Genomic DNA, 26,231 nt, shown 5'->3' with positions numbered 1-26,231 from the left:
GTTTCTTCCTGCGTTTCTGCTCCTTCTCCAGCCACTGCGTCTTCTGCTTTGGCATTCTGACGAGAGGAAATAAAATCCCTTAGAAACTATACACACTTCCTGCCTTCGTCATGCACAATAATGTATACCTGAACGAATGGACGCGTCCAGTACCCAGCATGACGTCATCTTTATTCTGGAGCAGATAGCTGTCAATAAAATGTACAATCGTTCATAACTTTTATATAATCTGTTTTATGTACTTTGGACTGATATTGAGCTGCCTTAATTATTAAGCCATCATACCCAACTAAACTTATACTCACCTAGGACTGTTACACTGACAATCGTCTGGTCGCACCTGTTTCAGGTGTCCTTTGACCTCACGTAGGTTCTTTATCTTGGTCTGCAAGGTTTCAATCTAGCAAGCACGATAACACAAACAGCCAAGGATAAGGTACCCTCTTATTTCTGCATGTAAGAATACAACAAATATGACCATACCTCATGCTCAATGTGCATTTTGTGGTCTTTCCACGCCTGCAGGGACTTATAGAGGCCACCGTCACATTTGACGGTGTCATTCATTAGAATAGAGCATCTGTCAAGGGGAAAGGTGTCACTTCATGCGAATGACGACAGTGTGACATTCTCCGAGATCACGTTAAGCAGCAATGGCCACAGACGTGCATACAAACCTGTATGTGACCTTGAGAACGGAAGGTGAGGTCACTCTGTTGTCAGTGGTGGGCCGGGCTGTGACTCCCATGCCACTGAACTCTTCACTGTCCTCCTCATGCGCCACTCCTCTGCTTTTGTCCAAAGTCCAAGTGTTGTTTTGGAACACGGCGTGATGGTAGGACTCTTCAAGGTCCACGGCGTACATATCTCCGTCCAGCTCAAAAGACACTGAGCGGGCCCAACGCTTCCTAGAGGCAGGCTTGCTGGATTTCATCTCTGAAAAGGACAAGACAAAGAGATTTGATTATAAAGAAGAAAAACAAAACTGAGATTTTTATGGCAAAATAAAAGGATGATGTGTGCAAGGGTGGATTTTTATGGTAACGTGGTCATGTGCACAATATACACACGAGGGCAGTATTTCCCAGACTCTATATAGCTATAGTACACATTCAATCACCAAACAAAAATGTCACAAAAAGTATATGTCCTGAAATAATAACAATCTTGTCTCAATTCTTATTAATAGGGCCCGTTTAGTTGAACACAAAGCTACAGTATATTGTTGTGTTGTATGTATAGAATGGCAAGAGGTGGATAAAGTTGCGGCATCTCGCGGTAAATAATCGAATTATTCTGCCGATCACTATATGCGGCTCACACATAGATACACCGCAGATGAAAAACGCTAAATTATTTGTTATGGTAAAAAAAATTTTTTTTTTGACTAATTAAGCCAAACTGGATCATTTTCACATGGTTCACTTCATTTGTTTATTCAGTGATGTTTCCACAAGTGAATTTTTTTTTCATCTTTTTGGGTAATTGCTCTTTTTACACACTCTGACTCGCCAAAAAGCCAGTTCACTGTTACGCATAGGCAAAGAGGCAGCCCGCAAAGCTTCAGTACTCGCAAAGCTCAGGCTACGTCCATGGTGGAAATGAAAGTCAGACTCACTATTGGCTCGGCAGTTTATGCCGTCTCACTTGCATGACAATAAGATGACATTAATTTTTTTTTTCCTTCTTGAGAGTATTTTGATGAAAACATGTCATTGACATGTTATTGATAAATCTAGGAACTGTATTGAATATAATATGATTATTGATACCCTAAAGCATTTTCCTGTCATTTTTAGCTTCCGGTTACAATATTGATTAAAAAAACAAAACAAAGGTTCTTGGTAAGAATTATGTTTTTCTTGTACTTCAAAATAATTCAAATATGACTTGGCAAATATGCTGTTAGGCAAATGACATATCTCCTTACGACCACTTGATGGCAGCATAGATAAATCTTTCAAATCCTTATATAAATACTCAATTTGACATCAATTTGTTAGCCAGTGTAATGACATTTAAAGTAAAAATCTGACATCTGAAGAAGAAGAAAAAAATAAGATTTCATCATAACCACATCATGAGTGATAAATAAAATAAGCTTACTTTTCTTAGTGAGCAGTTTCTTTCGCTTCAGGACAGATGTTTTAAATCCCACGTTGCCGCAGTTGCAGCCGTCTACAGCGGACGAAAGAGACAGCTGGGGACCACCGCTGGCCATCAGAGCCTGCATTCGGGGGGCATAGAGACTAGCCATGCCCTTGCACTTATACAGCCTCAGCTTGCCAGAAGGGTCCTCCACACACTGCCACTTCTGAATACAAACAGCGGGGAACGTAATGTTGGTGCAGGACTAACATATGATGTGGAGAATCACATAAATTTAAGATGCCAGATCATGATAGTCAAGTACAAACTAAATGGATTAAAGTGCTTAACACACACACACACACGCACGCGCACACGCTCTCACATATTGATTTTGAATCTTCCATCCTCAAATCGTATCAATACAGTGACTCTTATATTCTATTTTGTCAACTAAATTCACACGGATCTATATTGACCAGATACCTGTCCCGGTTGTTGACAGGAAGTCTGGTACTCTGCCTTCTGGCACAGCTCCCTCACTCGCTGGTATTTGGGCAGGAAGTTCTCCTCCTGAGCCATTTCCTTCCCATCAGCCCTCTTGTGGAGAGGCTTTCTGCAAGAACAGGGAATGAAACATAGGAAAGACTACCAGGAAGTCGGGGACGAAGAGTCTGTTGTCAGCAGAGGACAATGCCTCGAACGAAAACATGTTAGAAAAGTCATAAGACATACCCTCTCTCTACAAGGAATGAGTCTCTCCAAGTTTTACCTTTCCTATTTAAATTGAACCTGTAAAAAAAGATAACAAATAGAGTGAGCATTGAAGTGAGAGTAAATGCACATACTGTCACCATTAGTTGTTTACATTCCGCCTATTTGCAGATATTGTTTTTGGAGCCCATCCTCTTATTTGCTGAAAAACTCACCAATTTGATGTTTTTGCTCAGGCCAAAGCCCAGTCTAATATACAATTATATAAACTGCACTAGCATCACATTGTGCTATGGAAAAATGTTGAAGTGAGAAGTTTAATTTAGTTAAACCATAACTCAGTCAAAGTAGCCCTTTGTTGCCATCTTGTGGCATTTATGGGCTATGGCTTGGCCCCATGCTATTTCAAAGACCATGTTTGCGCACACACAGAAATATTTCAAGCCTAACTTAAGATTTATGTAATTTTTTGACATGACAAATTCCCTTTTTTTTTAAAGATAATTTTAACACAAACATATTCATTAGTCTAATAAAGCCTATTTATTTGAAATGCATAATCCTCAGGTTTATGTATTTATTGATAAAGTATAATCACTCTAAATTACTAATAATGGGAGTATTTATTCAAAATACATAAATTATATCGTTTGAATTGCATTATAACCAGGTTACCTATACACGATAAATATGCTGCTATGTGAAAAACAATTTTCATTCCCCTCCAATTTTTTTTAAACATTGTTATGTTTTTGGGATGAAACTGAATGCAGACATCCAAGAAAATGTTTAAAAAAAATATATATATATTATTATTATTATACTTTATTATTACTAATCTTAAGTTAGGCTTGAAATATTTCTCTGAGTGTATGATATTGAATAGATGGGTGACTTTCACATTAGTGGTTAGCATGTCTTAAAAAAAAAAGGGATCACCTGTTCACTGGTTTGTCAGTGTCCAGCAGCTTAAGGATAGACTTTCCATCCATTTCTGCAGGGATATCAAGACCAGCCATGTCCAGCAGAGTTGGCGCTAAGTCAATATTCAGGACCATATGGGGGTTACTGCATGGCAACAAAAGCAAAACATGGACTTGATTTGAGTTTCAAAAGACCTCAAATTCAACTGCCATTAAATCAAATCAATAGTGTATCCTAACTTGCATAAAAATGCGTTACTCACATGGAACCTTGCTCCACATTGGGCCCACGTACAAAGAAGGGAACGCGGATATCAAACTCATAAGGCATTGATTTGCCCTTCACAAGCCCAAACTGGCCAATATGGTAGCCGTGATCTGACGTGTAGATGATGTAGGTGTTGTCCAGTTCGCCCACCTCCACCAACATGTTGTGCAGCTAAAGGGGAATATAAATCCACTGAATACTCGTCAAGGGAAAATGGTTTCCAGTAGCAGTTTAAAATGAAAAGGAATTGAATGACACTACAAGTGCGTCAGTGAATACATTAAAAAGTCCCAGTTAGAACAAGCACAGATCTCTTAGGACTTGGTTTTCTATTCTGTGTCTGTGATGACGTGGGTGTTTCTTTGCCACAGCATGGAAAGGCGATGTGCTTGCCCTCCTACCTTCTCCATGCTGTCATCCACAGACAGCAGGGTCTGCATCCTCCTGCGTTGTAGCATGTTAGTGAACTGCATGTGCACAGGCCTCATTGGTCCTGTGTAGCGGAGGATCCAGTGTTTGTCTGGGTTCGGAGCATAGTTGTAGCTAGGGGTTCTGGAAGAAGAATAGATAATAATGCTTTACTGGAAACTTGAAAATCTGGTTTCTGAGAAAGGAAAGAGCAAATCAGAGTATTTTTGTTGTTGTTGAATTTCCTAAAGTCAGTCCATGCTACCATGGCAACAGTAATTTTCAATGTCCAGCCACAAAACTGGTAGAATCTCTCTGAACCTTTCTTACAAAATCACCATACACTCTAAAAACAGTTGGGTCAAAAATAACCCAACTGTTGGTCAAAAATGGACCGATCCTCTACGTGGGTCTACTTGACCCAACTTTGAGTCAAGAAATTGATCTTTTAGTGTAAAACCACTCATAAATATTGGTCTGATCCGTTACGTCATTTTGTATAAAACAACCAAGAAAGTTGAATCAAATTGACCCAAATAGCGGATCGGTCCATTTTTGACCAATATTTGGGTTACTTTTGACCCAACTGTTTTTAGAGTGTAGTTGGTTGCATTATATAACTTTACCTCACCTTCAGCAGTACTCTCTCTTCCACTTCCTTGAAATGCTTTACGCAAGTTTTACAGTGAGGAAGTCAATATTATCCATTAAGTAAGCCATTAACGATTTAATACACAAGAGAACCTGGACCAGATTCATTCAAATTCTAATGTTTTCTATAGAGAAATGGGTATATGGTTAGCGTTTGACCTCAAGTTCCACTCGACAGCATTGCAAGTTTTCACTGCATTCGCATAGTAATGAGTGACCTTTGTCGATTTCTGCTGACCTTTTTCTTTCCCAAGTAGCAGGAAAGATGCTAATGCAATGCTACACTGGAGGCTCAGCTAGACATGTAAAATGCAAAGCTGTACAATCAATGGGCTTGGGCACGGTGAGCACAGTTTGATCAATATCCTCAACAAACCACATGGACGCTTAATTATTTGGAAATAAACAATACTAAATCAAGGCAATTCAAGAAGCAAATGAATTAAATCTCTCAAATGGGATCGATTCAACTAAATAAACGCTAATGTCTCGTGCTTTAATTCACAGTAGCAAATGTAATGCAGTGTGAACGAGGTGCCAAGGTGAGAAGGTTTATCAACAGAGGACAACAAGAAATCACTGCCTCTCCCTCTCCTAATGTGGTCGTTGAGAACAGGTGGGAGGCGCGAAAAGAAAAAGAACCAGACACGACACACTGAAAAATCACCCAAGGGATGCAAATGTATGGAGAAAGAGCAATTAAAAGTTTGTATGAAGGCACTGGGGCCAAATTTACAAATATTCGGCGCCTAAAGCCTGCATGGCACAGGTTAATGATGCTGAGGGGATTAGATTAATCAAAAGAATGGGGTGTTGGAAGGAGGGGGTAGGTACGAAGAGCAGTCTAATTACTGGTCCTAGATTTGTCTCGCGAGGCCAATAGCAGACCTTATATTAGCCAGCAGCACAAGTCAGGAGCATGGCGCGTCGAAAAAAGACAAAAGGCTCGGCTGCTCTGTAGGAGTATGCGTCTGTCATCATTAGCTATGCATTACATTGACAGCATTCGTGTCTCTCCTTGATCATTGCTGACAAAACGGGACAAATTAGCAGGGCTCATTACAGCGGCACCATGAGTGTGAACAACATGTGCGCCAAATAAACTGGAGCGACACACTGGCTCGGCTGCCAACAACATCCTGCGAATGGAGGAAGATAACATCCACACGTGATGATTGAATTTGTTATTCAATTATTGGTGACAAGAAATGAAGCTTGAATATGAAGAGGACTTTTGAGCAAGTATATCGTAGCTGTGCATGTCCAAATGTAAAAATGGATCTCTGTGCTTGCTAGTGAAGATTAATTAGGCAATACAGTACATCTGCATAAGTAGATGCATGTACAGTATTTGTCCATAGAGTGGCAAGTCCATCAAGGAAAACGCTTCATAAGCAATTAAAGTGGCACGCGAGTGTAGTTTATGCGTGCATTGCGAAGGTCGCTCATGTTCTCACATGTGCTGCGAAGCATTAGGGAAGGCAGTGCTGTACTGCGGGGCCGAGTCCTCTGGGCCGTGAGGGGCAACGTGGCTCAGGACCATCATGACGGGACGGTTAGGATACATCCGCTTGGACATTCGAAAGTAGTTGATGCTGTCTTTGGTGATGATGTCAGTCAGGTAATCCTGTGGAGGAAACACACACACATATGTCAGAGACCTCATGCTGCACCTGAATGGGCTCTTTGCGCAAATCCACTACTTCTTGAACTCAATACCACTCCCTTCACTTCCTGTCTTTCGTGATTGGACAAACTGATTAACCCAGGTGATCCTGACCTCAGTAACCACGACGACAATGGCCAGACACACCTGGACTGAACAGTTTGTCCAATCATGAAAGACAGGAAATGAAGGAGTGGTATTGAGTTCAGGAAGTGGTGGCTTTGTACAAAGAGCCCATTGATGTCCATACAGCTATCTTCTGCACCGCTGTTCAGGTTCACAGGAATCTTGAGTAGTCACAATACCGATACTATCGATACCACTGGTAATTTTGATACATAAAATTCACACCACAAAAAAAGAAGAAAATAAATACATTTACAGAAAGATCTCCATAACCCCAAAAAGCTTTTTTTCTGAACATTTCATGAAATTAATAGCAATTTTCTATTCTTCTAATTTCACATTTCTAGTTCCTGATCGCAACAGTCACAAGAGGGCAGCCTAACGTGACCAAACTCTTTTGTCTGGACATGTCCACTTTTTTTACATCCCGTCCGAGCCTCCAGTTTAAAAAAAAAATAAAAATTGATGAAAATTTCCTGTTTTCATTGCGCAACAAATGGGAGGCAGAGTGCACTGCGTTACTGTGACTGGTAGACCATGGACTGCTCCCAAGTCGATCGCGGGGGATGTAGGAACAAAAAGGGCTTTTTTTTGTATCTGCACACTATTATTGTTCTATATTAAAAAATAATTATTTATTTTTAAAAAGGTAGGTCGTTTTATGTACCTCCCCAAGTGTTCAAATACGGTACTGAGCTATACAATCGCCTACAACATTAGCTCACTGGTAATGCTCTGCACTGCCAAACCGGAGGGCATAGGTTTGATCCCGACTCGCCCCATCATGGAAACAAAATTTACGTTTATTATTTATTCATTTGTCAAGTAAGACTTCAAAAGATAATTATATTTGTGTTTTATTTTCTACCCATGCAAAGGAGAAATACATTAAACTAGTTATAATGCATAGCGTTTTTGGAAATGAAAATATGGTCACCCTAGGGCAGGCGATACTAATTTATCGAGTACTTATACCTTGAAATAATGCTGAGCACGATACCGATACCTGGTATTGGTACTCGCTCATCCCTACTAAAACATTTCAGAGGATGTTGAAGTCAGATCCTGGTATTATCATTTTACAGAATTGCTATTGTAAAGCAAGGCTCGAAATAAGCGGTCTCGCATCGCAGTTTTTGCATCAAAATGTGGATATTGCGAGCCAAATGTAGACACTGACTAGCAAAACTGCAAGTGGGCAGAGCACGCTGACGCAGGCATTATATACCATTATATACCCCCCCCCCCTCAAGAAAAAAACATGTGCATGTTTACAAAGAGTAGATTTACGGCGAAAATATCAATTGCACACAGTTAAATGCACTGTTGTTGTTGCACCATGTCACAATATAGTTGTATTGACAACTGGAAATTGGAGTGTGTAGAGAATTGCATTTTGTAAGTGCAAGGTGAATCTTAATGACGCATTTCCAGGACTCGCATATGAATTCACACAAGTCTGTGCGTGTCTTCAAAACATTCGTCGGCGCTTCTCTTTGACCTTGTTGGATTGTTTTAGCCCGACTTCTCACTCGCACTAGGACAAACGAGCACGCAGCCTGTTGACAGTGACGTGCAGCCAATCAGGCAGTGAGGAAGTACAGAGGGGAGCCCAAAATCAAAACAGTCATGGCGCAACAGAAAGTCCGTGCTTGCTCTGTTTCCACTCCTTTTATGTTGTTTTTTTCTGCTTAAAATAAACCATAACGTATCGCCACTGGTCCGCCATATTTGTTTACACTGAAGTCACGTTTAATCTCGAGAGGTTTTGCCAGATTTTCCGCCGAACCTGGAAATATTCATAAATGAAATCCCTACAGCTCCTCCTTTATGTTATCATTTTTATTGTTTAATTGAACCTTTGTTTCAGGTCACCAGGATTAACCAGAAAAAAATCTGCTCCTCAGTATTACAAAGTTGCTCATCAAATGACGCCATTGATTAGCAAATATGCTCCTCATTAAAAAAAAAAATAACATAAATATTTGATCTTTATTGTCCCCAGCACACTTTTACAGTTATATTGATATGTTCCTTTTATTTTTTTCTTGTCAATCTGGACTTCCTGCATACAATTCTGGGTTGGTTTTTGCAATGAATTTGAATTGGACTTGTATTGGTACCTTCGAATAGTCACTGCTGTGTTTCTCTCGTACTCCATTTCGGCAGAGAGTGTAGTTGTAGAAGCGCGAGTTCTTCACCAGGGCTACCCACTCTCTCCAGCCAGGGGGCACATATGAACCATTATATTCGTTGAGATACTTTCCAAAAAAAGCTAATCAATAAACCAGAAAGAATACACATTACAAAACGGTAAACGACGGGATATTTTGAATCGGTTTCAACATTTACCAGTCCTGTAGCCAGAGTTGTTGAGGTGTACGGCGAAAGTGTGCGGTTCATGGTGGACCTGCCATGAGGGTGAGGAGCAGTTCTCGTTGTTGGTGTAGGTGTGGTGGTTGTGGACGTACTTCCCAGTCAGGATGGAGGAGCGGGACGGGCAGCACATGGGCGTGGTGGAGAAAGCATTGGAGAAATGGGTGCCACCCTTCTCCATGATGAGCCGAGTTTTGTTCATGGCCTGCATTGAGCCTGGGAGAAAACAGTGGAGAGGGTCAAGGGGGGGAGGTAGGGGGGATTCAGAGGCAAATGGTATTGATGAAAGAAACACTAGAAGACAACATAAAGCAGTTGAAGAACTACAAAGTGAAAAATATAAACATCGGGCATGAGAGCGCAAAAGCCGTTACGTCTAATGGCGGAAAGAAGAAGGCGTGTGCAGGGACGAAGGAATACATCTTTTGCTTAAGTGTGACCCATTTGGACTCGTGTGTAGTAAAAGCTTTTCAAGCTGATGGTAATTGTTTGGGGAAACAGATGCTTGACCATAAATTCCTGCTTTTCAATGAGAGTCTTCTCGCTAGCCATCAGCAGAGGACAAAGGATGTCACCAAGGCTATTATGTAGCCACTCCAGTCCAATACGGACTAAAGAACTTAAGTGGGTAGGGAGATGGCTAGCGTTTGGCACCAGAACAATGGTAGGCATAGGCAGCTTCTATTTCATGCCAGTGATGGAGAGAGAGGCAAAGGGAGCACATGACTTTGACTAAACAAGTTGTCATAGTGCCAGGAGGCCAACTTTCTCGTCCTGGACAGAATAACCATGTGCTTGCTTGGGGGACGGACACGGACTATAGACTGAAACTGAATAAATAACAGTCTTACCCAGCTCTATATCCTGATCATCCGTGAGGATGAGAATGATATTTGGACGCATGTTGCGGATTTGCCGGTCCCGCTGGAGACGAGACCTCATGCGATATCCAGACAGATAACCGGAGCCCTGCGCCGCTGGAAGAACTCCTCCGAGGACAAGGAGGAGGAGAAGTGGAAGGGGCGTGGAAAGCCTCAGCTCGGCCATGGTCACTTCCACCTCAGTCCCTCTCTCGAGCTCAACTACCTGTGAGACAAGGCCCAGATTGAGAATGATACACAGGACACACTCGTATATAGCGAGTGGGTGAAAAAGAGCAGATGTAAGCCTTAACGCAGCTATTACGGGCTGCTCTTCCATACAAATGCACTCGTTTGAGCTGAGCTCAGCTCATTAATCAATCATTAATGATGCATTAGAGTGGTGTCATTGGCTTGGTGTAATGATCTCTGGTGATGAACACATGGCTGCAAGGAGGGGGCTAATGGGCCTGGGAAGGGGGCCAGCTTGGCCCTCGCCACCCTGTGAGAGGGTGAGGGTGTAGGAGGGAGGGAGGGAGGGAGGGAGTGACAGGGAACAGAGGTGAAAGACGGACTCAAAAGGATAAAAGGGGTGACAGGATAGAAATAGGGACAGAGGTCACTTAGCAGCACGAATATGAGAGGGAGGAGTCAGAAAATAATCAACAGAACAGCCAAAATATGCAAATCTGTGTTCTGTACCAGAAACTGTACAATGTAATAGTTATATATTTACTCGGGGCGTCAGGCGATTACATTTTTTTAATCATGATTAATCGACTATTGACTTCAATAGTTAACTCACGATTAATCGCAAATTTGATATCTGTTCTAAATGTACAATAACATGTCCAACAAGTTTTCATACTCTTGTTAACATAAAAGTGGAAAAAATGTTAAACTAATAGAAATATTGAGTTAAAATTTAAAAGATGTATAGCACTGTAAAAAAACAAGTGTGATAATGTGTGTTAATAATTGTGTTGGTTATTATTTTATTTGTAGGGCTTTGGCGAAAGCTCAGTGCATTTTTCTTTTCATATTAAGACATATCTAATCTTTAACGTGAAGTAACTTGTGAAATTCTGCACATTTTTTAAATTGTAAAATACAACTTGACCCCAAGTCTCCACAAATATATTATTCGATTTATTACTGCTAAATTTTGACGTGGACGTGTCTGCTGCGTTACGACTGGATTTCCCCCAGTATAGGCTTTCCAAGTACTGTAAGTAGTAATAAGTAGTAGTAATTAAGTAGTCATTAATCGCGCGTTTAAAAAAATTGTGGCATTGAAGGAACTTTAAATTAACTCAAAATGAACGCACTCATTTTGACACCACTAATATTTAAATAATACACATAATAATAGCATCAGATGAACCAAAGGTTCACATCAGGCTAACAATGTTCCCAATGATGATGTGCAATAATTACTCACCTCAGTATTTTAGATTTAGATTTATTAAAAGCACCACTATGCAGTGAGTTATTTTTAAACACACTACAGGAAACATTGGCCTTAAATAACACCATTGCTATCATTGCATGAATAAACCCCACAGACTAAAATAAAATAATTACAAAATGCAAAATCCAATACCAACTATTGGCCTGCCAAGCAGAACTTAAGTGCTGCAATAATGTGTTTATCTAATGACACAATCAAAGCAGACAGACACCCAAGTGACCAGAATCATAAACAGTTTGCCAGCAGCTGAAGTATGTCCACTGAGACACTCGGCTGTCAGAAACAAGAAAGTGTGTGCGTTGCATATGTGTGTATGTGTGTGTGTGTGGGGGTGGGGGTGTATTGTGTAACCACAAGGAGGATGTGGCCAGAACAATTCTTGTCTGCAGATAAAGACAATAACAACACTTCAGTCCAGCGGGACTCTTGCGTTTCCTTTACTTCAACATGACTTGAATATAGTGAAGGTTACGATTGACGAGAGAAAGCCATTCAACTCATCTGACGTCTGAAACATCAAACGGGCAAAAGTATTGGGACACTGAAAATGGATAAAACTGTGAAGCCGGTCAGTCTCTTTTCCGATTTGTGAGGTCACACCACTGACGTTGGAACAGATCTCATTTTAGTCCCAAATATCTTTGATGAGGATGAGGTCAGCACTCGCATTCTTCCACACTCAACTCCTACAAACAAGCCTTTTTTTTTTTTTACCTTGCTTTGTGCACTGGGGTACAGTCATGCTGGAAACGAAAAGGGCACTTCCAATCACAAAGGTAAATGCATCGTGTTAGCCATCCATGTCTTGGCAAGATGAAAAATTAAGATGAACCAAGCCCAGTCCCTGGTTGATTAACTAATTAATTAAGAGGTGTGTCTCACTCCATGTTTTTAAGCCCCTTTTACATCGCCTATTTATGCCTCGATTCATCATGCCAACAAATTTGACCTCAACCACAACCGTGTTCCTTGATTCATGAATAAATATAACACATTCATACTTGCACACATTCTACATTTTAGACGCAATCCTGTTTCCACCAACTGAGACCCGTTTTTGCAACGTTGGGTGTCTTGCTAGCTGGTACCGTGAAAGTAGCCAGGCTGAGCAGCACTCCAACAACAAGTACTGTTTTGACCCTCCAGTTCAAAAGCCCTTATGGATGAGCAACATAATATATAGATAAAAGCGGTTAAGAGAGTAGAATAAAATGACGTGAAGGTAAAAGCATGATTATAAAACGCATACAATATACAAAAGATAAATGAAAATCAATGAAAATCTGTACAAATAACCAAAACCAATCAAATCAGCTCTCCAATAAAAAACATTTTAAAAAGTCAACTGGGACAGGCTCCAGTTCACTCATGACGAAAGGAGGACATGTGGTGCAGAAAATGGGTTCTATTTACTTTATCTTCTGTAAAGGGACAGTGTCTACAAATTTGTGCCATCTATTGGTGAACTAACAGAATGCAACGACCCAAGTTTGAAGCGCGTGCATTTTGAAGCATACACACTATGGTGCCTCAGATAGACCACACTTCGCAAGCCTACCACCAATTACAAGTTATTCTTCTTTGGGTATCCGTAGCATAAAGATGGCGGTGAAATATGTCAGTCTGGAAGGTGAGGCATGTAGTATAATTAGTGATTACTAGACCTACGATTATATAATAAAATATATACGTTGATGTGATAGTATATCCTTTTTTTTTGTGCATTTTCATTGAATTAATAGTTGCCCTGGCACGGTGGTTGACTGGTTAGCACGTCCGCCTCCCAGTGCAGAGGACGTGAGATCGAGTCCGGGCTTCGGCCTTCCTAGGTGGAGTTTGCATGTTCTCCCCGTGCCTGTGTGGGTTTTCTCCGGGCACTCCGGTTTACTCCCACATTCCAAAGACGTGTATGGCAGGTTAGTTGAACACTCTAAAATTGTCCCTCAGTGTGATTGTGAGTGTGAATGGTTGTTCGTCTCTGTGTGCCCTGTGATTGGCTGGCAACCAGTTCAGGGTGTACCCCGCCTACTGCCCGAAGCCAGCTGGGATAGGCTCCAGCACCCCCGCGACCTTAGTGAGGAATAAGCGGTTAAGAAAATGGATGGATGGATGGTTGGATGGATGGATGGATAATAGTTGCCCTGCGATTGGCTGGCGACCAGTTCAGGGTGTACCCCGCCTACCGCCCATTAACAGCTGGGATAGGCTCCAGCATGCCCGTGACCCTAGTGAGGATAAGCAATTCAGAAATTGGATGGCTGGATATATGAATTCATAGTGGGTTTATAAAGTGAATGATCATTGAAAAATCTAAAATGTCTGCACACAGAATACATAAAAAATGTCTTATATGTTCTCCTTGCCTTTATTCCTTTTACTTTTGGTATGGGAAGAAAAAAGAGCTACGAAAACACACAACAAAAAAGACTTGGCAAAAGAAAGAAACTCCCCTAACAGGCTGTGTCTGCAACCAGCAGTGAATGCCCTGTGACCAAAATGAATTCAAGGGCATCTATGGCCAACAAAGAATGGACTCAGTGTGCTCAAATTAAAAAGATCCACTGCCACTGGGTCCACTTTTCATCGTTTGTGGTGTGGAATGTACAGTGCTTCTCTTTGATAGATCTTCTGAGCCGTTGTGGACAAAGCTTACAAAAAAAGGGTGCCGAATATAGTCCCGTAAAAACATTAAGCTCAACATTACACAGTGTTCTATCAATAGCAGAGCATGTAAATTATTGGGCTATTGACATGCTGCGGCGCTGGATATTTCCTGACATGTCTCCCAAGAGACCCACTCTCACCACCTGATACCAAAGGACTAATTGGATTTTCAGGCTTTTATCAGCTCCAACTGACACATATATTACTTTCTATTCAGTTTTCTTTCTCCTACTCTCTTTTATCTCCCGTTATTATGTGTCTGCATGAAACAGAAAGTGTCCAAACAGACAAAGCTTCAACGCCTTGAGTGCCAACATAATCCATGCGATGGACTTCTAAGCCATTTTATTTCCACCGCTCTCATCCTGTACTGCGATAGCACTGGGTTGACGGCTGATCATATTTTTTATTTCAATTTAGGCAGAAAACAACCATAGTAACTCCCGGCAAGAGTCTTGGTGCTTGCGGGGGAATAAGGTCCGAAGCGCAGAATATGATATTATAGAGAATAAGCTACTAAAAGCATGCGTGGGTAACAAGGATCGCGTAAGGGAATGCTAATGCTAAGCGACGCCTGTAAGTTGGCTCAGGGAAGGAAAGTTGTGCTCTTCAGTCATGCGCTTGTAAGAGGCTCAGGAAGACAGGAGCGCTGCATCACCAGATAAAAACTTAATGCTGCTCATCTTTTATTGATAAAGCTGAATTATAAATGTCGTGACAACCGCGCCGACCGTGTCGCAGCACGGACACGATGCCAAGGCTGTGACGAGGGTGGATACACACACCATATCAGGATGTCACACTGCCCAGTAACACGCACATCTGCACTCTTAAATTTCACAACTCAAGCGAGGCAGGGAGTGCTTGATAAATCTTCCAAAGACTTTGCCGAGGCGTTAATGTACTGTTCCCCTATAAATAAAACACACGGGGTGTTGAGAGGCATAAAGTCTGATTCATCCTTTCTGCAACCCCCTGAGACAGATTGAAACCAAGAATATGAGGAAAACCATTGGGAAAAAAATAGATGTTTATTACATACTGAAGGAAAACAAGTCCGGGCACATATACGGTACTTTTCGATCTAATCAGCTTCCTATGATTATCGTATATGAGACAGGGATGAGAAAGCCAGGCTCCAGTATTTCCTTGCAAACGAATTTTGAGAGCAAAAGAGAGCCATAGAAAAAGACGGCGAAGGCGGAAAGGAATGAAGCTTGAGGCGTGTAGTCAAGAAGGAACAAAAGCAAAGCATCTCAGTCGCAGATGGAGTTCGCTCCAACATTAACATTCAATGCTGACACACTCATAAAAGAAAATCCAACACTTAAAAACACAAGCTCAGATATGCTCTGCATGAGAACATTCTATATTCTGAACGCTTGTAATAAATAAGCAAAGCATAAGTCAAATTGAAGTAACAACGTTGTGCGCTGCAACGCTATCAAGCCAATTCCTTTGGTCATAATTGAGGCTGGCAGGGCTTTGCTTAAGTGTGACTTTGTTCCCATTGGCATGCCTCGCTGTGAACAGAATGCGAGAAATCCCCAAGGACCCTTCAATTTACCAACAAAAGTTGGCATTGAGATGTAAATTCAGCAACGGCATACATTTATGTGAAGCAAACTTCTGTCAGTTTGTGTGTGCGTGTGTGTGTGAGAGAAGACAACGAGACAGAGAGAGAGAGAGAGAGAGAGAGAGAGAGAGAGAGAGAGAGAGAGAGAGAGAGAGAGAGAGAGAGAGACCGTGTATAGCTGTGGACTGGGAATAAGGGATTTGCGTATTGAATGTTTTTTCATGATTATATCCTTCTTCCTCAGCTTTTGTTCCACTACATACTTTAGAGTTAAAAATAATAATAATAATAAAAAAAAGAAGAAGAATCTTACCCTAGCCAAATTTCGAGTTAAAGTGAATGCTTTTTTATTAAATTGGAATCTTAAAAAAAAATAAAAAATAAAAAAATGGAATCTTTGAGGTGTGCATTGAAGTGGCGACATATTTTAGGGGGGCCAAGTTGGATTGTATCAGTGAAGAAAAATGGAAAATTATTCATATATGTCGTAGACTTCGAAGGAATCGCAACATTTTATAAGTAATGTGGTAATTTCAAGCAACTCTAATAAAGAAGCAACATGGAACGAAAGCAGTATTTCACAAATTGTGGTACTAGTAGCACTAGTGGTACATGGGTTCTCTCTAGTGGTATGCAAGAGAATCAATGCCTAGGTACAGTTCAGCTGTATTTAATTTTGTAGAACAATATATTTGCATTCTATCTTTAAAGGTAAAGTGTGTATTATCTAGTGACATTTAACTCATTCACTGCCATTGACGACTATAGACGTCAAAGATATTTTTTTTATCGGATTGGCAGTGAATGAGCTAGTGGCGAACTAATAGAATGCAATGATTTTGAAACACGCGCACCACAATGTCGCAGAGAGACCACACTTCGCAAGCCTACCGCCAATTATGACTAATTATTATTTACAGCAAGCGAGCATCCCGGCGACAGCGAGTGATTGACCGAGTGATCAGGAGTTAGCTGGAGCGGAGCAGAGCAAAGCAGAGGGAAACAAGTGGCGGAAGTCCGAATCACAGGACTCAGCCACAACCACCTGCAGCCCCCAGCTGTGGAAGGTAAACGGCGGTCGACCCATTGGGTCTGACACTAGCTGCAACTACATTCGCCGAGTTCCCCTTCCGTAGCAGAAAAATGGCGGCAAAATATATATATATATATATATATATATATATATATATATATATATATATAAATATAATGATTCTATCCTATGATTCTATAAAAAATTTACGTTTATGTGGGTTTTAAAAATGGATGAGTTATTAGTTCACCACTAAATTTTACACACTCTCTTTAAATGTATCTTATTTATTACACTTAAGTGCAGTGTCGATGAATTTGTAACTTTTAACACGCGGTCTAAAAGTCACTGTTGAGTATGGTTTCTTTCTATGCAAATGTTATGTATACACTAAATAAGAATTTACTTTAACTCAGTACACCTCATGCACTTGATCGGTGCAAATGTTCCAAAATGTAGGGCCCGACTGATATGCATTTTTTTAGGCCGATGCCGATTTTTGGCAGAAGAAAATATTGATTACCGATTAATCTGCCGATTGTTTAAAAATATATATAATGCATACAATTTAAACAATAAGAAAGTGAAATCAGAATAGAATAAAATAAAATAATAGCAACTGAAAAAAACAGTAAGAACAAAATAGTGTCTGTTCCTGTGCGGTTTGGCCTCTTGGGGGCAGTGTGCTGCCATGCATCCATGGCGTACACACGTATTAAGGTGAGTACAGAAGAAAGTTGCGATTGAATTCTATTAAGATAATTTGTTTTTCACACATTGGGAAGAATTTGTGCCTCTGCGTAGTGTTATTTCACCAGTTGATATGTGTTTCCACAAGATTTGTCTGTGCGTATTTGTTATTTGAAGGAAAAACTCTCCCGATGTTAATGCTAACTTCCTGTTAGCATTTGAATGGGATCCTTCCTTCACTTTTAGCATTAGCTCTAGGCTAGCGATATTTTAAAAGCAAAACATGTTTCGTATTTAAATATACAGTGGATGTAATTCTTAACGTTGGTGTCATTAAACAGCTTAAAGGACCCTTAGGGACAACAGAATAACCAGAATAACATATGCTACATGCTTGCTAGTTGCTAATGCTACGCAAGAAAAATGGTGCATTCAGGCTACTTTCACAGCGTCGGAAATTTCGTCTTTCTTCGATAACGTTTTAAGGGGGAAATAATCAGCCATTTGGCTCAGTTGGCTGATTGTTTTGGCCGATGTTTGAAGGCCAATAATTGTCTGATTATAATCGGCGGCCGATTAATCGGTCGGGGCCCTACCAAAATGGTCTTAAGCTAATGCAGGGGTTATGCTGCAATCGAGGATGGTTGGAAGTTGGCTATATCCAAGTTGTTTTTTTCCAGTTCGGACTTGAAAGCATTTATTTTGGTCCTCAAAACTCATTTTGACTTCCAACAAACTTACCTTCTCACAATTTTGCTTCATTTATTGTTTTTATCTTAATTCATAAGCATTTCATACAGTTCAGTTTTTTCAGAGTTCAAGGGGGCTTTCCTGCTTCTTGGTTTGAATTCGGAAAAGTCTGACTTCCGACCATCCTTGAATGCAGCATTACATTTATTTGACTAAATACATGATTACGATGAGAAAAATCTTGTCATGTAAATTAATGTGGTTAACTGATGTGCACAATAGAAGCACTTGGTTAAGGTGGGAGGCAAAAAAGGTCTCCTAAGGTTTGACATGCCATCAGAAATATCAAGCAGTCCTGCAAGATGTTGTGGATTCTCGAACAACCTATTAATGTGAAAAGATTCAAGCCAAGGGTTCATTTAAAAGGTTCTAATTGATATTCTATTCAAAATCTCTTCAGCAGCTCTTGCCTACCTTTTTTTTTTTTTAAGAGATGTGCTTTAACTTCCTAAAGTGTAACCATAATGTTAAAGAATGACAAGAGATAAATGTAAAGGCTGAGCTCCGCTTCTGCGGTAAGATTTAATTTAGATTTCCCTTATTTTCTGATAAGCTCGGTACTTTTTCATATGTCAGAACCTGCTTGTCATTTCTCTATTAGAACATCCAGACATGGAAAAGCATTTCAACTTTAAAAGGTGTGAAAAGGAGACTTGTGCCGTATGCCAACTGGTTCGGTCAGTGCTGTTATATGTTGTGCTACATTTATGTAAGTTCAGATGTCCTTTTTTTCCTTCTTCTTGCTGTGTATATTTCTCCTAATCCTAATTGCTACGTGGAATGTGCCGTTTGAGCAGTCAGTTAGGAATGAGAGCAAATGAGGTGCTTAACACTTCATTAATCCTGCAGTGAGTCTGATGACTCAACAGTAAAGAGTGAAACTGTAGAATGCTGTGGTTGACAGAGTTTAATGTAATGTTAAAAAGTCATCTCTAACTTTTCTAACTCAGTCACGGTACTTGTTCATGATATGGGGGCTCCCAAATTCAAGGCATTATGTCGGTATATAATAGCAAATGAAAATCAACATTATAAATAAAATAAATGTGCCCATTCATGAGAAAATGACTGAAGAAGAGCTTAGAAATAACTGCAAGGTCGGGCTTATTTCACGATACCCAGCAACCTTAATGCTGTACAGAATTGATTGAAGAGCAGCAAATCCCTGCAGATGCACTCGAACAAATCTTTCCTAGACTAGTGGAAGCTGTTACAACAAAAACTTACTAGCAGGCTAAAGGTTTTGGAGATTGCAGCAAAAAGAGTCATGTGTGGGAGTTCCAAATCCACGGAGTAGGAACATTATAGATTTCATGAACTAAATTATTTTCAAATACAGAGCTAATGGATGGGAAGCACAAAAACAAACTACAGTGGTACCTCGGAGTTTGAACATAATTCGTTCCTGCGAAGTGTTCAAAGTCCGAATTGTTCAACCTCAAAAAGATTTTTTCCCATAGGAAATAATGTAAATGCAATGAATCCGTTCACAAGCTCCAAAAACAGAACATTCCTATTTTAATTTCCATTGATGTTTTTTTACATTTAGAGTACAGTACAGTAATTAAACAATAAAAATACCTTCCCTTCCCTGTTGTGGTGTGATGGCATCAGTGTATGATAAATGCAATGTTAATGTTAGCTTTAGTTCAGTGCTGAGTTTGTGTATTTTACATTGGGCATATTGTTAGACTACTAAGCGGTTCTTGCGTGCGTTATTTAATGTCAGGCACGTTGTTGCAGCTGAGGGGGGGTCCTCGTGCCAGTAGTTACAACTGCGCGATAATCTCTTTCCTAATTCCACTGTGGTTCGTAGCACTGTATGTTTTTCTTTGCTGCCAGTGGCATTGTTGTCTTTCTTTGGGCCCATGGCGAAGAAAATTGTTGTGGAAAATCAAAATGCACTCGCGAGTGTGGAGCACCTGCGGGAGTATTCACAATCTAACTGGAAATGAGCAGTTTTTAGTCCCTATTCTCCTAACCACAAAAGTTTTTCCTTCAATATTTTCTTCTTACATAACAGAAGAAGAAATAACCCGACCACACAGGTAGGCGTTTAGTGCCTCCACAACCGTTGCGGTAGATACTGCACATGCAGGGTGATATTGATTTCTAAAAATAGACAAATTTGATCCGAAAGAAAATTCACAGCATCCTTGTCTGTTTATAAGAGTGAGTTGAACCTCCAGTTTCTGTTAGATGCTCTTTCTTCCAGTAGATTTCACTTCAGAAAAAGAGACGCATGAACTTCACCCGAAAGGTAGAATGGAAAAGGTGCTCCACTCGCATTTCAAATGGAAGTGACCTAACCTGTTGAAAAAGGAGGACGGTGATATTTTAAGTGCTCCAATGAGTTATTCCTTTTAGTAGGTTTATTCAGACCCTAAACATCCCATACGACAAAATCGAGGTTGCTGTTAATGCGTGATGTTTCAAGAACAGAGATACACAGCAAGCAGAAACGATACAGACAATCATCTGACCAATTGTAGTTGGGTTACCATCCACCCATTTTTATTCTAATTTTCAAGATATGCGAAAATAAAAGTGAATGGAAACACTAGAAATTCAAAAAAGGGCCCAAAATTCGCCCAAAAACTGTTTACGCTTGGAGGGGATGGATTTTGAAGCGTATCGGAAAAAGGAAAGTGCGAATTTTGGCTATGGAAACAGGTTTTGCGAATAACCGCTGGCAAGACCGGATACACGTCGCACATTTTGACCGCATATTACGTCACACGTACGTTTGTAGTCCCAAAAGCAATGTCGGAAGATAAAGTAAGGTATGTTTGGGGAGAGGACAAAACAGAACTCTTTTTGGAATTAGTTAAAGAAGCGAATATAAATACAATTTTAGATGGAAAACAGCAAAGAAACGCTACGGTTTATCAATAATTACAAAAGCAAACTCATACGACGTCATCGCACGGTGCAGTCGCTTCCTGGTCATCTTCTTCTTCTTCTTTTAAATTATTGGTGGATCACATCTCTATGGTGTATACCGCCACCTACACTGATGAAGTCCCCTCTCAATATTCGCAAAAAAAGAACAGATGGAAACGGGCATAAATCGCATGTCCGTTTTGCGCATTTTCAATAAATAACGCATTTGACAAACATTTGAATGAATTTGTCAGTACTGTAAATATGCCATTTCCTTCTAAGAAGTATCTCTCCAATAAAAGATGATTCAATATGTATTACAATATATTTTAAAGTGGAACGATTAGATTCATTTTGATTTGATGCACTTGCATCTTTTAAATGGGACCAAAAAAAAAGATTTTACGGTTCAAACCGTTTTTTTGTTAAACCCCTATTTTCTACAATATTCCAATTCATTTAAATGACCCTGCAATTCCATATTGATAAAAACTGTGCAAATACCTAATTGCCTAAATGTTTAAAAGGAACCCGACTGTCATGACAAGTTTGCTCTACATTATTTATTTGGTTGTTACTAACAAAACTATGAGATTAATTTTTCAAAAATCATTTCCAGTTTAATACATTTTGTAGAAACTTTATTTGGACGTACGCCGCCCTTGTAATTTACGTCGCAAAGCACTCAGTGATGTAGTAAGCCTAAAGGGACGATCAAAACTCTTGAATGCGCCTGGTGAATGACGAGAGCATGGCGTGGGGGAGGGTGACTACCGATCGCATGTTTTTTCTTTAGGAACGCATTCTACGTCACTATGCACTAAATGCGTTGCGACATAAATAATAATGGCGGCGTGCGTCCAAATAAAGTTTCTATAAATTGTATGAAACTGGAAATTATTTTTGAAACATGAATCTCATAGTTATGTTAGTAACAACCAAATAAATGATATAGAGCAAACTTGTCATGGCAGTCGGGGTTTCTTTTAACACACCTCTATTGCATTTTCTGAGGGGTCTTGTTGTAATCTGACTGGATTCCAGACAATGTAAGAGCTTGGACTTCACTCAGACATAGAAAATAACTACTAATCATGCTTGTGTGCCATCTCCGCAATCCTGTGATCTACAAGGTCCATTATCTTTGAAATGGTTTTGACTCTGTGAAATGGGATGCTGGCTGAAGAGTTTACTGGCAAATAAAAAGGCAAGGATGAGAGTGAGAGAGAGACATCAAGAAGGGAAAGACAGAACGGTGGGACAGAAAGTGAATGTATGATGGTGCAGAGTAAAAAAAAAAACATTTCTTGAAGAACAAAGAGCTGTGACAGATTTCCCGGGTCTGCTCGACTGACTATAAATGTTAACCAAACACACACACAAGAAAGCATGCACTAATGCTTTGTGTCAGACGTCAAATCTTCCTGTGACAAAAAATCGAGGACAAGAGTCAGACTAATTGTCTGTGAATGTGCAGGATATGAACAGTGTGCATTGTTCGGCCCAGCATAGGGCCATCAAACACCCGCCGACTGCCTTTTGTGTCTCCTCCAGACTGAACAGACTCACTCGTCTAACAAAAGTGAAGATGTTCTTGGATTGCAGCCATGTCCCATATTACAATGGTTTTTGGTCACTGGATTTATATTTCACATCTGACAACACCGGTTTAGGACATTGGCACTTGTCTGTGCTGTGATTACGCTGTAGCCAGCAGCAACCAAGTGGCATGCAGCGCTAGCGCGGTGGTCCCAAAGAAGGGTCCTCATCAAGGTCGTGACATTTACCCCTCCTCCCGTGCAACTCAGTGGTATGCTCCAACAGAGCCCAAAGAGAACACAGAGGTGTAAGGGAAAACACAAACAGACCCCTGTTTGTCCCTGACTTGGGGTTAACCCCCATCCCCCCCCCACCCCACGGATTTAGAAGGAAGAAAAAGTGAACCGGTCAATGGCGTTTTGTAAATACGTAACTGTTTTCACATCAGATCTTTTTTTTTTTTCCACATTGATAGAACATTAGCCTGCTTTGCAGTCTGCTCGTGTCCCTGCCTTTCCTGTCCTATTGTGGTTTCGATAAGGAGCCATTTGTGGTTCCTCTGACAGAGCGGCCCCATGGCCTGCTCCTTTGAGTCAGGGGTTGACAGCTGAAACAAGTGAGCAAGCTGGTGGACAGGACAGCCCGCTGAGTGATGGCTGTTCCTTATTGGCATTTACTAACAACGGGCAAAGCCCCCCTGCTGTGAATCACATCTTGGTCAAATGGATTACAGGCAAATCAGTCAGCGCACATTGTTCCACTGATACGACCAATTTAAGATTCCAAAGACATCAACGTCCATGTGACTGACACTGCACTACTAAGGCACTAATAACTAACTAGCTATTTGCAGTTTCTGGAGAAAATGCATGTAAATGCAGAAAGGCTAAATAAATAAATAAAACATTGAAGCATGTGGAATAATTTTAAATGATTTGGAATTATATTGAATGACATGCAGATACTGAATGACATGAAATAAGCTGAATATGTTGAAGTTGGATACGTTTTTAATTGGTTAATACACGTGAAAACTAGAGGTGAGTATGTAAATATTTGGAATTGGGGCTTTAGAAAACTTTGTGAATTTTGTGAATGAGAGTAATAAATGAGATTGCTTGAATGATCTGCACATGTTGAAGTTGGAATAGTTTGAATCGGTCAAGTAATGTTGAGGAAAGAAATGTCCTAATATGGGGATTTTGGGGGGGAAGAAAAATGGGAATTTTTGATATGTGCCGAAATGTTGGCATGTTGATAATCATTTATTAGCGTTCATAAAAAAGCAGAACGATTTAAATTTAAAATGGGAACCATGTGATTCTGTGATTTTGGATGAGCCTTTCGAGATTAATGGTAAATAAATAATGGGGGAAATTTGGCGTCAAATGGAATGAATGGGGAATTTTTAGGTGAAAAATGCTGAAGGTAAAACCGTGATTTGACAGTAGAAGCCCCCGTGTCTTGAATTTTCTGAATATGTTGAAATTGGAATGATGTGAATCGGATGAATTATGTAAAAGTAGAAGAGCATCAAAAAAGTGTCACGAATAAAAAAAATAGGAATAACATACTGGGGTTAGGGTTAGGGTTATTGTGTGAAGGCTGAATTAGGTTGTACTGACAACTATATCAAAATGATATTAAAAAAATGTATCTTGAGATTAATTTTCTTACACCAATATACACCTAATTAAAATAAGGGGAACAAATTAGATTAGATTCCTCTGATTTTTTTATTTATCATTACCACAATCTAATTAGCATCTGCAACGGGGACTTCTCGTAATGGGTTTGGCTTAGCCATGATTACACCCAGCATCCATGCAATGGTTGCCATCCTGCTGAATTATTCACAGAGGACATCACCATGTTGCTTGGAAATATACAGTTCAACACCCATAGAAGTGATCACTGGAGACTACGGAATAATTAATTTGATGAAAACAATAACTATGACTACTTCAAGGCCATAGATTGTGTTTGACCATTTTATGGGGTGATGATGGTCTGAGCGCACAATGAGCGTCATCTCATCTTGTGCTAAGCATACCGTTGGGAGCTGCGGATGGGTGGTGTGGTTTGGTGGGTTGGGCGGCGAGCAATGCTTTACTTTTGCTCTCCACCCATTCGCTGTTCTAACCCCCTGCCTCGCTAGCTAGCTTTCTGTGGGACCTTTTGTCAAGGGATTAATGGGGTTTTAGACACGCACACATTGTGCACACACTCCCTCCCCTGTTGGAACCACACAGGGGGTTAAGATTGGAAGATTGGAGCATAGAGGGAAGACCTCATAGTACATAGACTTTTTTTCTGCTGGGCTGCTTGCTTTTACGTATTTCCTCTGTGAGGCTTTCCCATGTATGGAAAACTGGGGAAGTTTTTTTTTTTCATGTGTAGCAGGTAAGAAGCTCAGTGAATAGGTACTTGCAAGACATCCTTTAGTTTGTGATGGGCCTTGAAATGAACGCCTCTTTCTGGGAGAGCACATCTCTCCATGTCAGTATCTATCTCTCTCTGGTCCGCCATGGGACAGCTGCCCAGACGGCCCATCTGTCTGTCCTGACCTGTGTTAAGGGACCATGGGGTGGCCTAAGTGGCCCACAAAGGGGGTCCTTGGCATGTAGCCCACCTAGAAATGACAGTGAGGCTGCCAGCAGCTTGCCAAACATCCCTGTAGGCTTGTGGTGTTACAGTATTGATGTTGTATCGGGTTGCAGAGGCCTTGGCAGCCTTTTAATGAGCGCTCAGATTGATCAGGTGGTAATCATTCCTTCTCCCTTCACTGCGGATACTTCTTATTGGTTGTTTCCCAAAAAAATGTCTGCTCTCTGATGCGTACCGGAGGACCAAGAATTAAAGATGGAAGAATTCATTTAATTTAAATCAACAACCCACAAGTAGACCCAAAGAAGAAACTACTAAACCCAAATTAATTAAGTATTTTTAATATATACACAACATTAGGTACACTTGCACAAAGTGAGCTGCGCATCATATTTGTGCAGCTTGACTCGCATCCTACCTCTCTATAATATAGGACAAAGATAAAGGTGAATACAATCTATAAAGTTCTGTTTTTATGACTTTAACAGTGGTTCACTTATTTTTACATGCATGACAGACAGTAATGTTAAAATTAGGGATGGGTGAGTACCGATATAATGTGTCAATACAGTATTGGTGCCGATACCCAGTCTTATTTTAAGATATCGGTACTCACGACGGCGGCTGATACTAGTATCAGCCGCCCTTTTGTGGCTGTTTTATGATCAGGAACTAGAAACTACAGTAAAAGAACAGAAAATTGCCATTAATTTCATGCAAATTTAAGGGAAAATTGTATATTGGGATATATAGCTCTTTCTTTAAAATTATCAGCCATTTTTTTGTGGGGGGGATTATATGTATCAAAAGTACTAGTGGTATCGGTCCTGGGTATAGGTGCAAACTCAAGAGTTGTGTACTCGTACTCATAAATGCCTGTACAGTTAATCAAGGCTTTATTACGACAAAATGTCTACTCTAGAATGGATGATTTCCCT

General features: G+C 40.4%; 1 protein-coding gene across 5 annotated transcripts in view; it reads right to left on the bottom strand.

The window, feature by feature from the left end:
* sulf2a (sulfatase 2a) overlaps positions 1-26,231 on the bottom strand; it is a 68,636-nt gene that overhangs the window by 6,627 nt on the left and 35,778 nt on the right. For all 5 annotated transcript variants that reach the window (XM_086087440.1, XM_086087441.1, XM_086087442.1 and 2 more), the window contains 15 exons: positions 10,072-10,306; positions 9,197-9,436; positions 8,968-9,119; positions 6,510-6,679; positions 4,395-4,545; positions 3,989-4,164; positions 3,742-3,870; positions 2,824-2,880; positions 2,575-2,704; positions 2,107-2,314; positions 678-936; positions 484-580; positions 306-400; positions 129-188; positions 1-56 (listed from right to left, as the gene is read on the bottom strand). The exon at positions 1-56 is cut by the window's left edge and continues 108 nt beyond it. In XM_086087440.1, the coding sequence (XP_085943566.1) occupies positions 1-56; positions 129-188; positions 306-400; positions 484-580; positions 678-936; positions 2,107-2,314; positions 2,575-2,704; positions 2,824-2,880; positions 3,742-3,870; positions 3,989-4,164; positions 4,395-4,545; positions 6,510-6,679; positions 8,968-9,119; positions 9,197-9,436; positions 10,072-10,267 (2,176 nt within the window). In that variant the 5' untranslated portion in view covers positions 10,268-10,306. The remainder of the gene's footprint in view (positions 57-128; positions 189-305; positions 401-483; positions 581-677; positions 937-2,106; positions 2,315-2,574; positions 2,705-2,823; positions 2,881-3,741; positions 3,871-3,988; positions 4,165-4,394; positions 4,546-6,509; positions 6,680-8,967; positions 9,120-9,196; positions 9,437-10,071; positions 10,307-26,231) is intronic.

This window comes from Leptonotus elevatus, chromosome 10 (genome assembly GCF_054856555.1).
Source record: "Leptonotus elevatus isolate MCC_2025b chromosome 10, RoL_Lele_1.0, whole genome shotgun sequence".
NCBI lineage: Eukaryota > Metazoa > Chordata > Actinopteri > Syngnathiformes > Syngnathidae > Leptonotus > Leptonotus elevatus.
This window is presented reverse-complemented; position numbering and strand designations above follow the sequence as displayed.